The sequence below is a fragment of the Ambystoma mexicanum genome, chromosome 2q, assembly GCF_040938575.1.
Source record: "Ambystoma mexicanum isolate Mex_15411 chromosome 2q, UKY_AmexF1_1, whole genome shotgun sequence".
In the NCBI taxonomy this organism is placed as follows: domain Eukaryota; kingdom Metazoa; phylum Chordata; class Amphibia; order Caudata; family Ambystomatidae; genus Ambystoma; species Ambystoma mexicanum.
In genome coordinates this window covers 757069414-757084990 of record NC_090924.1, presented here as the reverse complement: position 1 = coordinate 757084990, position 15577 = coordinate 757069414, and the positions used below count along the sequence as shown (strand labels likewise).

The 15577-nt window shown below is 47.4% G+C and overlaps 1 protein-coding gene across 3 annotated transcripts in view; it reads right to left on the bottom strand.

Moving 5' to 3' along the window:
* DYNC2I1 (dynein 2 intermediate chain 1) overlaps positions 1-15577 on the bottom strand; it is a 2286904-nt gene that overhangs the window by 598067 nt on the left and 1673260 nt on the right. For all 3 annotated transcript variants that reach the window (XM_069647988.1, XM_069647989.1, XM_069647990.1), the window contains one exon: positions 6484-6545. In XM_069647988.1, coding sequence (XP_069504089.1) covers positions 6484-6545 — 62 coding nt within the window. The remainder of the gene's footprint in view (positions 1-6483; positions 6546-15577) is intronic.

Sequence of the window (15577 nt, the reverse complement as noted above, 5' to 3'; positions counted from 1 at the left end):
ACATTTGGAAAAAATGCAACTACTTCAGGTTCAATTTAAACACATAGATCCATAATTATGCCAACGGCTAAGATATTTCACACTTTGGTCCAATTAAATGGTTATAATAAATCTTGAATATGATAAATATGTAAGAACCATGAACTAATAACTCGAGTAATAAAATAAATGAAAACAAGGCCTACTTTAACAATATAAATACTTTCATGGAATATAAACGACTTAAAATATGAAACTGTCAATGAAAAGAATTACATATTAAGTACAACAATGAACTGAGTGACAGCATAAAAAAGGAGAGAACTGTGACCATTTTTCTAGGTGGACATATGGGAATGGAGCTACGAGACCCTGGAGGGGCCTGCACTTTCAGAAAGATAATAGCCAGTATATAAGGTATTCCCAAGGCGTATACCCTATACACTTTATCCTTTGCCAGGTACCAGTCTGTAATTCAAGACCTGGTAGAGTTTTGAAGAATGAACAACTCTGCATTAGAAGGTCAAAGGTTTTGTGGGTATCGTCTTTGATCCCACTAAAAGTACATTTGAATACCGGGTCTGCAGGATGGACTGTGGAAAAGACCTACTTGAGCTTGGGTATGCAATGAAGTTGGCATATGAGGAGGTTCAAGGTTGGCAGAGTTATTGCGCAGCTGCCTGCAGGAGGCACCATGGTGGGGTCAGGCAGCTACCATGACAGCGCTGCTTGACTTCAAGTTGGCAGCTGACAATTTATAACTGATAAAAATCACTAGATCTGAAGATGGCGAGTTACTCAGAAGAGCCAATCACTTTGTCACGTACACACAAGGAGTTGGGCACATTAATTAACACCTTTCCTTTTCCAGTATAAAAAGAGGCAGGACTATAAAGGGAGGCTTTGGTAGAAGGCCTAGTATGGGAGTTTAGAAACAAGCGTTGCAGTAAAGAGCGGAGTAAAAGGAAGAAGGAAGGCGAAGGGAGTTGAAGGAGAGTAAGACTTGAGGTGGATGGGAGAGGAAGGTGAAGATGCGACAAAAGAAGGGAAAGTGGAGAGCAGCGTAAAAAGGGGAAAACTAGCAATGGGTGAAAAGCAGAGATGGAAGGTGAGACACAAGAGAAAGGAAGAAATTACTTGGAGAACAGTTTAAAAGGTACAGACAAAATCGGTGTAGGAAGAGGGCCACCGATGGAGGAACATTTTTGGAAAGGTACTGAGGAAGAAAAGGAAGGTGGAGGAAGGAAGAAGTGCAGAAAGTGGACCCTGAAAATAAGGTAAATGCTGTGGACGAAAGCCTGTGTCCATTAAGTATTATGCTAGCTGGTGCCTGGTTGTACATCTTAACCTAATACCTAGCCCATCAAAAGTAGAGAGGGGTATTGGAAAGATGAGGAGAAGTGCAGTACCCTGGATAAACCAACTTGACCGTGGTTTAACTCTCAACATCAAGCTGAGTGGGCCTGTCTTCGGTTTCTGGCCCTGCCGATGCATCACATCATCAGTTTCTGGCCCCTGGAAGGGCCTATCTTTGTCTTCAAGCCCAGGAGTGCCAGCGCATCTTCAAGCCCGGGACAAACAAATGGTCTTTCTGGCCAGGAGAGCAAACAAATCTTCATGCCCAATAGGGCCAATGCATCGTCAATCCGAGGAGGATCAACCCATGCTCATATAGAGCACTAGAGGGGGACTAACTGAAGCATTACCACTTGGCAATACAACTCTAGTTGAGTAATATTAGAATACGGAAAGTGGCCATGGGATTAAAGTCTTCTAGAAGAAAGGGGGACTCCTTACAGTGTTAGGAATGTCAGCAGACGGAATCTTATGGTTGTGGAATGTGAACAGAGAATACTAGAAGAGAATGCAAGGCAAGTTGTATGGTGGTTGGTGTAAGGGGGAGGACAGAGAGAGTTGTTACAGCATAAAAATGAACTTAAAAGAAATTAAGTCACACATACTGGCTGTGTTCTGGTTCACTTCCTTAACTGGTGATGAGTTGCGGCAGTGACAAAGAGCCTGCACTTGCCATCAAGTGTGGTTGCCCTGGCTGAACAGGTACAGGGTTAGTTGCACAGTCAAAATGGTAGCTCAGAGGGACTCTCCAGGCATGTATTGGGGATTATCTGGGCTGTGCGTGAGCCTATGAGGACACAGGAAGCACCCTAGCAGCATAGCCGTGCATGCAGACGACAGAACACGTGATCCAAGGACGCATTGTCCGGTGTTGCAAGTTGTTACCTGGCAATTTTACACATGATAAGGAGTTGACATGTCTGTTGCTTAGCTATGTAACAAGCTGAAGGCCTTCACTGCGGTCACTGCGCTCCGTGCTGTGCCTGTCCCACGTGCACTGTAGAGACCGAAATAAACACTTGCACACATAAAGAAGGGAGCATGCCGTAGCACAATTGGCTGTTTCTCTGAGAGGTGTTTTTTCATTGCACTTTAAAAGGGAGTTTACAGACATTTGTCCCTGTGAACAAGGTGACAAATACCAAGAGCACAAAAATAGGGAAGCAACAGAAATGAATTCAAAGATTATGAGAAATATACCAGGCACTGGGTTATTCCTAGGTTATTAAATCGAAAGAAAGATTCCAGAAGCATATGTTAGCAGTATATGGTCCTAATTATTTGAGTAAAAAGAAAGAGGCACTGTTTCTTTGTCGAGGTCGGGCTGGACAACAATTTCTTAAAACTAGCTGAAAGCATCAAGATGGGCAACCAGCTTGATGTATGCATAGCCAAGATGGACAAGCATTACGAGGTGAAGGGGAATAACATTTTGGCTTGTTATCAATTTTCCATCAGACAACAGAAATGTTGTGAGACCATTGAGGAGTTTGTTACAGCACTGTGAGGGTTGGCTATAAAGTGTTGTTTTGAACATTATCAGAAAGAGGACATTCGGGACAAGTTGATGATCAACAGGAGATCAATTGGTCCCCTCGTCTAATGGGAACTAGCCCACTCACACTGAAGTAGCTATTTCCCATTAGAGAAACGGCCCTCTGACCTGGAGAGGCAGAAAAGTCGGAGGGCCGTTTCTCTAATGGGAAATAGCTGCTTCAGTGTGAGTGGGCTAGTTCCCATCAGAAGAGAAGACCTTTCTGCCTCTGCAGGTCGGAGGGCCGCTTCTCTAATGGGAAATAGCTGCTTCAGTGTGAATGGGCTAGTTCCCATTAGACGAGAGGACCTTTCTGCCTTTACAGGTCGGAGGGCCGTTTCTCTAATGGGAAATAGCTGCTTCAGTGTGAATGGGCTAGTTCCCATTAGCCGAGAGGAACTTTCTGCCTTTCCAGGTCGGAGGGCCGTTTCTCTAATGGGAAATAGCTGCTTCAGTGTGAGTGGGCTAGTTCCCATTAGCCGAGAGGACCTTTCTGCCTTTCCAGGTTGGAGGGCCGTTTCTCTAATGGGAAATAGCTGCTTCAGTCTGAGTGGGCTAGTTCCCATTAGACAAGAGGACCTGTCTGCCTCTGCAGGTCGGAGGGCCGCTTCTCTAATGGGAAATAGCTGCTTCAGTGTGAATGGGCTAGTTCCCATTAGACGAGAGGACCTTTCTGCCTTTCCAGGTCGGAGGGCCGTTTCTTTAATGGGAAATAGCTGCTTCAGTGTGGGTTGATACTAGTTCCCATCCGAGAAACGGACCATCGGTTGTTAGGGCCATTTCTCAGATGGGAAATAGCTGCTTCAGTGTGAGTGAGCTAGTTCCCATTAGAGAAATGGCCCTTTTTTGCCCCCTAGTGGCTAAATCCTGCTCACTCACAGTGAAGCAGCTATTTCCCATCTGAGAAATGGCCCTAACAACCGATGGTCCGTTTCTCGGATGGGAACTAGCCTTCTCTGTTTGAGTGGGCTAGTTCCCATTATTATGCAGGACTTAGCCACTAGGGGGCAAAAAAGGGCCATTTCTCTAATGGGAACTAGCTCACTCACACTGAAGCAGCTATTTCCCATCTGAGAAATGGCCCTAACAACCGATGGTCCGTTTCTCGGATGGGAACTAGTATCAACCATATGAGATTTGGAGTAAGATATCCGTCCATGGCCATCCTCGGCCGTGACACGGACGAGCACAGACAGGCTTGCCTTAAGCGCGCCTTTGGCGTGCTGCCGGCGTGCCTGCTGCACCCGTCCGCTGCGCCGACAGTGAGAGAGGCACATGAATGCCGATAGCTGAAGGGAGGGGAGGCTAAGCCCACCCCCTCAGAAGGTAGAGGGAGGACTAAGCTGAATGCGGAGTTCCGTAACAGACTCCCAGAGGGACTAACCAGACATAGTTCAATTCACAAACACTTTCATGCAGCTTAAAATCATTAAAACAGTGTGCTAGGATAATAATAAGCTCCTATTAAAGCAGAATGTCTGTCGCTAAGTCAGAGTGACTTTAAAATGATGTGCTCCGCTACGAGCTGTCTCACCTCTCTAACCAGAACACAGATGGAAGCGGCCCTAAATGCCAATAGGTGGAGGCATTCAGAAGGTAGAGAGAGGACTAAATCGAAATGCGGTCGTTCAGGATCCACTTCCGTGGCACAGATATTTCCAGATCAAGCAGGAGCTTCGATTAGAGCGTCCTCACTGCATGGCTGCCTATCCACACCCTCAACATGGGCAACAAAGTTGTGGAGCCATTTACCTATTTAAAAGATGTGGCGCATGTTACATAAAACAAAAACAATCCAACAATTCCAGTGGGGAAGGCAAAGGTAAAGCCAAACGCAGGACCTAAAAACAAAAAAAAGGTGAGCAAGAGGCAAAAGGTAGGGTGGGAGTAGGAGAGCTGAGCACACTGTGAAGGAAGATACATAAGCAAACCACATAACATGAAGTGCATGCCCTATAAAACAAAGTATTTTGTGAATTTAGTTAGGGCTGGTGCTGCGCTGGGAAGTACGACAGTAGGTATGATCTATATAAATAGTTTCATAGTTTATTATAGGTTCCAAGGGGAACAGTAGGTACTGTGAGCCAGTCCCTTTCACCTCCTCTGGTCTCTTGGACGTCGTCCTCCACTGCATGTCCTAACCCAACCAACCCACACTGCACAATTCACTTGCAGCTTCTTAAATACTGCATCCCCTCCCATGATAGGATACTCACCCTGTCCAATCACTTACCTAGTTCAAGGGGGCGTGGCTAGGGAAGTGTTTAAAGAAGGCTTCAAAAAGGGCTTGTAAGCCCCACCCCCTTTTCTAATAGCATCTATTGGAGTCCCATTTGATAAGGTCTTCTGGTGGGACTGTTACTGTTAATGTCCCTGGTGGGCGTTTCATTCCTCTATTTCTGGACAGTGCATAGACCCGTAGAGTCTCTGTTGCGTCACATTCGCTTGCGGCCGGTGTTATGCTGCTTGTTGCATCCTGCGGCAAAGCGGGTCACGCTACTACGTGGTGTCTTCCTTCTGCTGCTTCCTATTGCGGCTTCTCTCCGTCGGTGTACTCCTGCGGGGCTGCCATCATCACAGGTAAGGTGGGGAGGGCAGGGGGCCTACTCACAGTCGCGCAGACACCGCAGGTTGTTGGGGTGGGCTCCCTCTCTCCATGACAGGGCCTGTATGTCGGCCTTGTCACAATGGTCAAAGAACGGACAAAACATTACTAACAAATCTTTTACTCCTATTGAACATTTAACTTTCTTCCACTGAGAGGCAGTGACTGCCAAACAGTGAAAACTGAGTGTTCATGTCCAAGAAGGATCATGATCTGGTTTGAACAGCTCCACAAATTCCTATACAGCCTCCATCTGCCTAAACTACGAAAGGCTGCATAATCTGAGCAGGACAGTCTGTATCCAGGCCCCCGGCCTACCAGAAAAGTCAGATTAACCACCACCAAAATGAGACCAACTTTAAACCAGTGTGAAAATGTTTCACAACCAGAACTAACTGCAGCTAGCTCACATGTAAGGTTAGTGTGGTTACAAAACACCAGGGGAGTGTACTTTTCTGAGTTATCCCAGCCACTGCCCTTCAAATTGTCAATTTCTAGATGCTTTTATATAACTGTATCAAACACAGAACATTTCTATCCATGTTGGTATTTGCTTACCTGATGTACATCATGTCAGTATCAAACAATGAGTTCTGACAGTGGTATTTTACACAAGGGCGATTATTACCACTTGTAACAAGTCATTACATTTATACTGTTCATGTGTATTTTGGATGCATCATTCGCTTTAACGTGCGTGTTTGTTGTAAACCTCTGCCACCAAAAATAAAAGTTTGAAAAAAAATAGTGATACAACTTTGGCAATGAGGCCCATTCGGAGTACCAGAGAAGTATTGTTTAGTCCGAATTCAATCATATGTAGCTTCAGTTTTAAGTGACGTTTTTATTCACTAATATTTGGAAATGGAAAGTTATTTATATTTTGCATTGCTAATACACAACTAAACTTATTTCTGAATAGGGAAACTACAATGTACATCAAAAAATACACTCATAGTTAAGACACAAGGTAACATATTTTAAAGGAGTAAAGATTTCCAACACTCACCCACAAATTTAGATATCCATTTTCATCTAATGATGCCATTTGGAATGATAGACCCAACATTTCTAGGGATTGCAAAAAAAATGTTTGCTTTACTTTTGGTTTTCATTAACACAAAAAAACAAGACAAAAGGAAATGTGTGACTTTGCTATTGTGAACTCAGAGATTATCATGTTTTTATTAAATTATACCTTTTCTCAAAGCAAACCATTACCCCCAAAACAATAAAACAAACTCCCAATAGCCCCCCTCAAGACGCCCCTCAAGTCCCCCACAATGAAGGTTTCCATTTTACATTTACATAGCTGGTTAGCAAAACTGAACAAGTGATTACATCTAGGAAGCTTGGGTCAAACACGTAATGTCTACACTTTTTCTTTCACGCCCCCTTTGCTCATCGGAATCTCCCAGTTCCTTTAAGGAGTCCTTCATGGTAGGGAGCAACACTACATGCAAACTGCATTGGACCCATTAACATCCTGGTATATTCACTCACTTCCCGAGCCTACTGCTCGCACCCCTCTGCCCTCTTAAGTTAGACTTGACCCCCATTCGCCCAAAAATGCCCCCCATTACTCTTGGAAGGAGCCCAGATCATCATGAGTGTTAGTTTTTCCATTGCAAACATGTCCAAGACCTTGTGTAGCCATTCCTCTTTATCCAGTACTAGTTCATTCTACAAATATTTGGACCACTGCTAGTCTCCCTGCCCTGAGCATGGCTTTCCGGATCCTAGGGTACCGCTATTCCTCTCTGTCACTGGAGGGGATACCCAGCAGAATTAATAAAGGTTCCATTTCCAACCCCACTCCCATCACCTCTTTTATCCAACTTAAAAGTTCAGCCCAGTAAATCTGAATCCTAGGGCAGTGCCACCAAGTATGGCTTAATGATCTCAGTTGCCCACAGCCCCTAGGACAATTTGGAGTGACTCCCCCATACATCTTGCAAAGTTTGAGAGTCTTTTTGCCACTCGTGTAAGATCTTAGAATTATGCTCCATCGCTGCTGTGGAAAGGTTCCCAAGAAAGGTGACCTTATATATTTTCTCCCAGATCAAAACCAGAATTTCTTCCCCTGCCATCCTGTCTCAGTACTTTTTGAACCACTGCCTATATGCCACGTTCGTGGTGATCAGAGCTTTGTACAATCTTGATACTATCCCTTTCTCTGAATCTGATTCATCCAGGTCTTTGGCCAGGGGGTTAATGCTCCTTTCAAACTGTTCACTCCATCTAGGGTCCGCGACATGCCCCTTCAGTCGCTGCTACTCAAAGAAACTGATGAATCTCGTTCAACATCTCACAGATTTCTTCACAGCTCTTAAATTTTGCATCTTGAAATAGTTGACGCAGTCTGACCAGTCTTGGGATTTCTGAAAGCCCAATTTATTCAAATTGAAGGGTTCGCCCCAGAGTGAACTCATCTAGGAAGGCCAAGAAGAGATGGCGTTGTTAGGTCATCCTTTCTTCCAAACTGACCATAGTATTTCAAGTGTCAGGTGAGACTGAAGAATGCTCCCATTTTCTGAGCCCCACAAACAATCTGTGACCTTTTTAGGGTGGGCGACCCAGTCCTCCATATATGTCCAGCATGCACTGAGGTCATCTCTCATATGTGCTAGCAATATCCTTAATTGAGCTGCTTTGTAATAATTATAAAACTCAGGGAATGCAAAAACCCCTTTTTCCTTTGGAAGTGTCAACGTTGATCTCTTGATCTTGGGCTTCTTCCAATCCCCAATTAATCTAAAAATGGTGTGATCCAATTAACTGAAAAAACTGTCTGGCGGGGGGGGGTCGGGATTGGTGTGAATAGGTATAGGAGGCGCGGCAAAATATTCATCTTAATCGCCATCATCCTCCCAAACCATGAAAGAATTAGAGAGCTCCATCGCCTAAGATCCAAATGAATGGTGTTCAGTAATGGGTCATAATTTAAGTAATTTATGTGCGACAAATCATTTGAAATTCTAATACCCAAATAAAGTATTTCTTCTTCTACTTTCATTACCATCACCTCTCCCTACCTTTCAAGACTGGAGCCCGAACATCTAATCGATAGGACTTTGGGTTTGGCCATGTTGATCTTCAAACCCAAGACGAAGGCAGGATGGCTACTATACACGGTATCTTAGAGAACCAGGAAATATGTATAGTGAACACCTACGCATCCAATCATGACGCCACTGTCTTTTCTAAGTTGTTGTATGCAAGGTTAGGCCCCTACAGAAATGGAGTAGTGATATGGGGTGGAAATTTCAATTGTACCATAAATACCACAATAGACCGGTCTGACAGGAAGCACAAAACACCGGCCCCTCCCGCTAAAGTCCTAACCACTCTTCTGAAACACTTCCAGTTAAAAGACATATGGAGGATACTACATAGGGACAGCAGAGAATATTCCCGTTATCCAGTCCCACACAAAGTATACACAAGACTCAATTATTTGTTTACTGAGGAAGATTACCTAGCTAAGGTTCTGTGGGATCTCTTAAGAAAATGGAGGGTTTCGGCTCCAAGACCGCCCATACTTACTTGGAGATTGAGAAGTGAATCATTGCTAGATAAGGTATTTAATGAGCATAATAGAAAAAGCATGGTTGACTTCTTAGAAGCAAATGAGGGAAGCGTTAAGCAAGTAGGCACGATTTGGGAAACATACAAGGTGGTAATTAGAGGAGAGATGATAGCTACAGCAGGGAGGGTTCAGAAAACTATCACCAATGACTTCCAAGAAGTAAAAAGTAAACTATTGGAACTGGAGAGGCAAGTAGACGTGGAAGAGGAGCACGTTAAGGAGGAAATTAGATTGAGAAAAGTGTGTCTAAGACAATGGGAGAGGCTGGGCAAATTCAATTACGTGATATACCTAGAAAGAAGTCATGCACAAGGAGATAAACCAGGCAGAATGCTTGTCTGGCTGTATAAAAATATAAACAAAAGATCCCCAATATGCTCCATCCTAAACACAGAATAAGTAAATACGCAAGTAGGCATTAATAAGGTTAAACAGAATATTATAAGGAATTATATACTGACCCCCAGATAGAGCGAGAAGGTGAACTGCAGGATGCTCTGGATCTCATTACCCCGCCAAGTTTAGACGATCAGCACACTAATACACTGGAAGAGCCCATAACCCCAGAGGAGGTTTTAGTCACTATCAGAACATTACCCTCGGGAAAGAACCCAGGCACAGACGGGCTGCCCAGGGAATTTTATAAGGCTACACCACGTCATCCATAGCACGAGCGACAATGCAGAGAACTGCGCTGTAGCTTCATTGGATGCGACTAAGGCATTTGATTCTGTCCATTGGGACTGGTTATAAGCCACAATGGTTAAGATGGGAATAGGCTCGCAATATATGAAGTGGGTGCAACTGATATATACTCAACCGATGGCTAAGGTCAAAACTGGTGCCACGTACTCAGAAAAATGGCAATTACATAAGGGGACGAGACAAGGGTGCCCTCTGTCCCCAATGTTATATATAATCGCAGCAGAGCCCATAACGGCCTTCCTGAGACAGGAACACAGAGACGCCGGAATAGAAATAGATGGGGTAAAGCACATAGTATCAATGTATGCAGACGATATGTTATTATGCCCGAGTAACCCAGAGGAAAATCTACAATATGTGTTGGAGGTGTTAGACAATTTCAGTAGACTGACTGGGATCCGAATAAATAAGAATAAGTCTTTTTCCGATAGCAAAGATGGCGACACTGGGGGAAACAGAATTGCCAGCCGCCCCCCTGCCATGGAGCAAGGACTCCTTTAGATACATATGACTAAACATATACCATTATCCCAAGCTAGAACACAAATTCAACACAATATTTGCTAAAGAGAGCCTGGTCAGATCGATGGAGTTTTGGGGCAAGCTACCTCTGTTAATGGCAGGAAGAGCAGCATTATTAAAAATGGTGGCACTACTGAGGCTTATGCACTGCTTTGGGAATGTCCCATATAACATTCCCAAAACATTCTTCCTAGAACTAGACAAAATAAGTAGGGGCTTCCTATGGCAAGGGGGGAGGCACAGAGTTGCACTTAATGTATTGCAAAGGCCCTATGCGCACGGAGGATTGAAGATCCCCAATTTTGAGTTATACTTCCTGGCGTGCCAGTTACAATATGTAGTGCAATGGATGGCAGATGACCCCATGAGGGAAACCACTCTCCTACAACCGGCAATAAAAAGACTATGGCCCTCATTACGACCCTGGCGGAAAGTGACTGACCGGACCGCAACAGCGTAAATAGCGTTTCCGCCATTGAACGAAGGAGCAAAGTGCGGCCCATTCCGACCCATCGGGCACGAGCCCCACGGCATGGCGGAAGTGCAAAGTCCGCGATGGCGGAAATGACCCCAAAACGGCCCACACCGCCGCCGTACGTCGCCCTAGGTGCAATACCGCCACCCATCACAGCGGACACCGCAGAGTGCGCCTACCGGAAAGTACGGTGACCGGAAACATACGGAAACGGAAGTAAAAACATGGGCCCGGAACGGGAAACATCCCGCCGTACACCTATAAAACCACTAAAACCACACAACCACTAAAAACACTACCCCGAGACACACCCCAACCCGTCATCCACCCTAGCGAAACCAAGAAAAATGGGAAAAGTAGCGAAGAAAGCGTGCGACCGCAAGCGGCAGGTCCACTTCTCCCGTGAGGAACTCACCGTGCTAACAGAGACCCTCCAGGAGAATGCTGCCGTCGTCTTCTCCACGCAAATGACCAGGACGGCACTTGCGAACAAGAAGGCCATATGGGCTCTGGTGGCACAGCGGGTAAGTGCGGTGGGGACCGCACCCCGCAACCCACAGCAATGCAGAAAGCGATGGGACGACCTGCGGATACGCGTCCGCAGCATACTCTCTGCCAACCGCAACATTGCCACAGCCACCGGGGGAGGTCCTGAATCACCCATCAAGTTGACCCCCTGGGAAGAAATCTGTGCCTCCACCATCGGAATGGAGAGCATAGAGGGAGTCGGAGGGATGGAGAAAGGAGTGCAGACATCCGAAGATTCAGGTAGGTGGGCCAGATAAAACAATGCTAAATCCACAATGTCCAATCATGTGAAGTACCATGTGTCCACATAGTGCAACAGAAACACATGTCCAGGAGAACGTCCACACACATCGGCCTGATAGCGCACTTTAAAACTCACAATAAATACATAAATAATTAAAAACACCTAAAACACCCACTACACGTGCAGCAGGCACACCCTAAGTGCAGGCTGCCAAACAACTGCACCCTCACTCCACACACAAATGAAAGCACCTCCAAGGCCCCGACACAAATCACCCTCAGGTACCACCCCAATGCATGTGATACAATGCCATTCCAATACCCACAGACCCATTATTAACCCTCGCCCTCCTTTACTCCACCACAGGGTCTGATCCAAACGACGAGCATCAGGACACCCCTACCAGCGCACCTGCAAAGAGGGCCAAGACCAACGGCCAAAGACCCTCCACCTCAGCTGCACGCATCAAGACACGGCAGCAGCACACACCAGGTGGCAGCACAGAGGAGGGAACATCAACAGGCACCCCAGCAGCCAGCATGCCCACAACACCACCACCACAGGTCCCCCCAACGGATGCCACAGAAGGCACTGCCTCTGGTGGCAGCAGCACCATAGGTGACACCCCATTGATGGCAGCATGCTCCGACACAGAAGACGGGGATGTCGAAGTCAGATCCATCCATGACCTGTCCCATTCCCCCTGTTTGTCCCATCCCGTACAACATGAGGATACCACGCAGGGGCACCCACAAGACGACGACTGGCCATCCCCCACAAGCCCTGTGGCAAGGCAACATGAGGTCAACAGCCCCTCTGTGACACCCCCGCAAATGGCCATGGCCCAGCAGAGGCAACAGTCCCTCGACCAGTTAATCGTGCAACAGCAGCAACTGGCCACGCTCCTCAAGGACCATGCCGATGAATGTGGGGGCACTAAGGCAGACATAGAAACATCAACTGAGACACTCAGGGCAGAAATGGAGAGAAGTACAGAGACACTAAGGGCACAAATGGAGAGTAGCACCGAGAGCCTGAGGGGGGAACTGCATGCGACGTCCAAAGACGTATGTGCCGAACTTGCCGCAGTGCGTCGTGTGCTCACTGAGCTCTCACAAACCCTTAGGGACATGCATGGACGTGAGCAGGCAGAGACATCATCCGTTGCAAGTTCCGTCCAGGGCAGCCCCCAACGTAGATCTGGGAGGAACCTGCGCTCCACAGGCAGGGGTGCCCCTGACACCCGCAGAGGGGGCTTGCAATAGCGACAGCCCACTGACAATGAGCATCTTTGGACACTGGTGTTCGGGGGGGAGGTAGGAGGGTGGAGGGGGTGTGTTGGGCTCACTAGGGTGGCGGGTCGATAGGGTGTTCAACATGATATCACATATGCCATAAACAGTGCACGATCAACCAATGAGATGTGTGGACAATGATTTAAGTGTACTAGGCCATCATAGGCGTACAGTCCATATTGTGCATGTACCAGACACACACAGTGCCACGAGTCCCGTGTCCATGTATCAGCCACCAGGCGTGAGTGCTAGAAGCATGCATCAATGAGATCCTGACGAATGTCACGGCCCTCCGGTGCCTCGCAGACTCCTTGAGGTGCTGCCACATCCCCACCCTCATCATGACCATCATCAGGTGCTTGCAGTTCTGCGTCAGGGGGCATGGGCACATTTCTACGTACGCACATGTTGTGGAGCATGACACATGCCATGACCACCTTAGCAACCTTCTCATGGCGGTACAGGAGTGCCCCGCCAGACCTGCTGAGGCAGCGGAAACGAGTCTTCAGTAGGCCGAATGCCTGTTCAATGACTACACGGGTACGTGAGTGGGCATGGTTGTAGTCCTCCTCTTGCTGGTCCCGTGGGTTCCGGACTGGTGTGAGGAGCCATCTCTTCAGTGGATACCCAGCATCACCTGTATGTGGACGATAAACGTATGATGTGGAATGCCATTGCTACGTACGCACACCCCCCCCCCTTCCTGCCAGGTCATTGCCGCATCACATACCCCACATCATCATGCATGAAATGAGACTCACCGAGTAGCCAGGATCTGTTCCCTGCGTGTCGCTCCATGTAGCGTGGTATAGTAGAGTTCCTCAAGACCATAGAATCATGGGTTGATCCTGGGAATCTGGCACAACAATGTGTAATGATCCTGTTGGAGTCACACACCATCTGAACATTCAGGGAATGAAATTGTTTTCGGTTGCGGTACTGGGCCTCCATGGCATGTGGGACGACCAATTCCACATGGGTGCAGTCGATGGCACCAATGCAACCCGGTATGCCGGCAAGTGCATGGAATCCCACTTTTGTGTTGGTAATTTCCTGCTCCGAGCGTGGTAGAGAGATGTAGTCGTCTGCGTGCTGCAGGAGGGCATTGAGCACTTGCGATAGTGTCCGTGAGAACAGTGGCTGAGAAATGCCATGCAACTGTCCGACTGTGTGCTGGTAGGTGCCTGTGGCCAGGAAGTGGAGTACAGACACCACCTTCAGTAGGGGTGGGATGGCGGTTGGGCTATCTATCATGCTGACAAGGTCAGCCTGTGTCATGTCCACAATGGCGGCTATGGTGTCCCGGTCCAAACGGTAGAGGGTGTGGATCTGCTCATCAGTGAGGTTGAACGGATGTGCTCGGAGGCGTGGGATTGCGGGCTGCCTGCGTGGTGGTAGTGGCTGTGCTGGCGGCCCTTGCTGGCCCTGCCTTGGCCTCCTCCTCCTCCTGCGTCTCCTCCGTGCGGCCGGTTGTAGTTGGTGTTCGTCTACTTCTTGGAGTTGCAGTACTTGCAGTGCTATCAAGTCCCCCAGGGCCAACATCGCGAGTCCTGCCGGTAGCATTTCGGAGTGGGTGTGGTTGTGGGAGGAGACTGAGTGTGCATTTTATGTGTATTCAGGCTGTATGGCCTCCACCTGTGGTGATTCTTTCCACCTGTGCAAGCTGCTCTCCCCTTTGGGCGAGCACGTCCCGCACACAACGCTGCGAATCGAGGAATGGCATCTTGCAATTGCAATCATGTATTTGTACCCGATGGCCGTGTAACATTTGTTGATATGTACAATCGGCTATGGTCCCATTGTTTCACATACAATCTTTGCAGTCGCGAACAGACTTGTGATGGGTCAGTGGAACGTAGTACTCGAGTAACGGTGGGCCCTCATGCATCACTGTACCGAGTTGTAACGACGGGCGGGGCGACCCATTAGTGGGTGATGGCAGTTGCCATCTTCACACACAGCCGCACTAGCTGGAATAATTTGTGGTTTCAAACGGCCACAGATGCCTTTTCGACGTGATGTTGCAAATGAGGAATTCGAAGGCCGGCGCTTTCGGTATTCAGCTAGCGGAGAGGATATGCCCACAGGTCTGACTGCAAATATAACGTTCTATTGTTAAATGTCCTTGAGACAGGGGCCATGGCGAGGAAGCAATGATTGATATGAATAGTTTGGGATGCGCAATAGTGACGTGGCCGATGAGGCCGGTCGTTCCCAAATACATGTAACTCCACAACACTGGAATTACGGGCTGGGGCACTGTGGATTTTGCAGGCTGCATGACGCACAGACTCAATGGAAATTTCGAATGTTTTGTGAGTATATATTCAGGCGTTTTCATGACAGGATGAGGGAATGATGAATGGATGCATGGGCAGGTGATTTGATACAGGGTTTGCCATGTACAGGGCTTCTTGGAATCTATCCGCCTCCCCTGCGCTATGTGATGCAGGGCTGCCATAGTGGGACCATCGTCTATCTGGCCTTGGTGAGCCCTCCCTGTCTCGACGCGCCTTCAGTCACTTGTGTCCATGCACGTTAACATTCCCATCTGATGAAATCTGTTTTGACAGACGCATGCACAGGTACACTCGTTTGTGATGTTGTTTAGACCTCGATATGGATAGTTATGAGTCGCAAGTGGTTTGGGGGGGGTGATGATCCTTTGGAGTGGGCTAGCATGCATATGCCTGTGGATTTAGTGTGATCATTGAAGTGAGTTGTTCGAATGTAGTTCTGATGGCC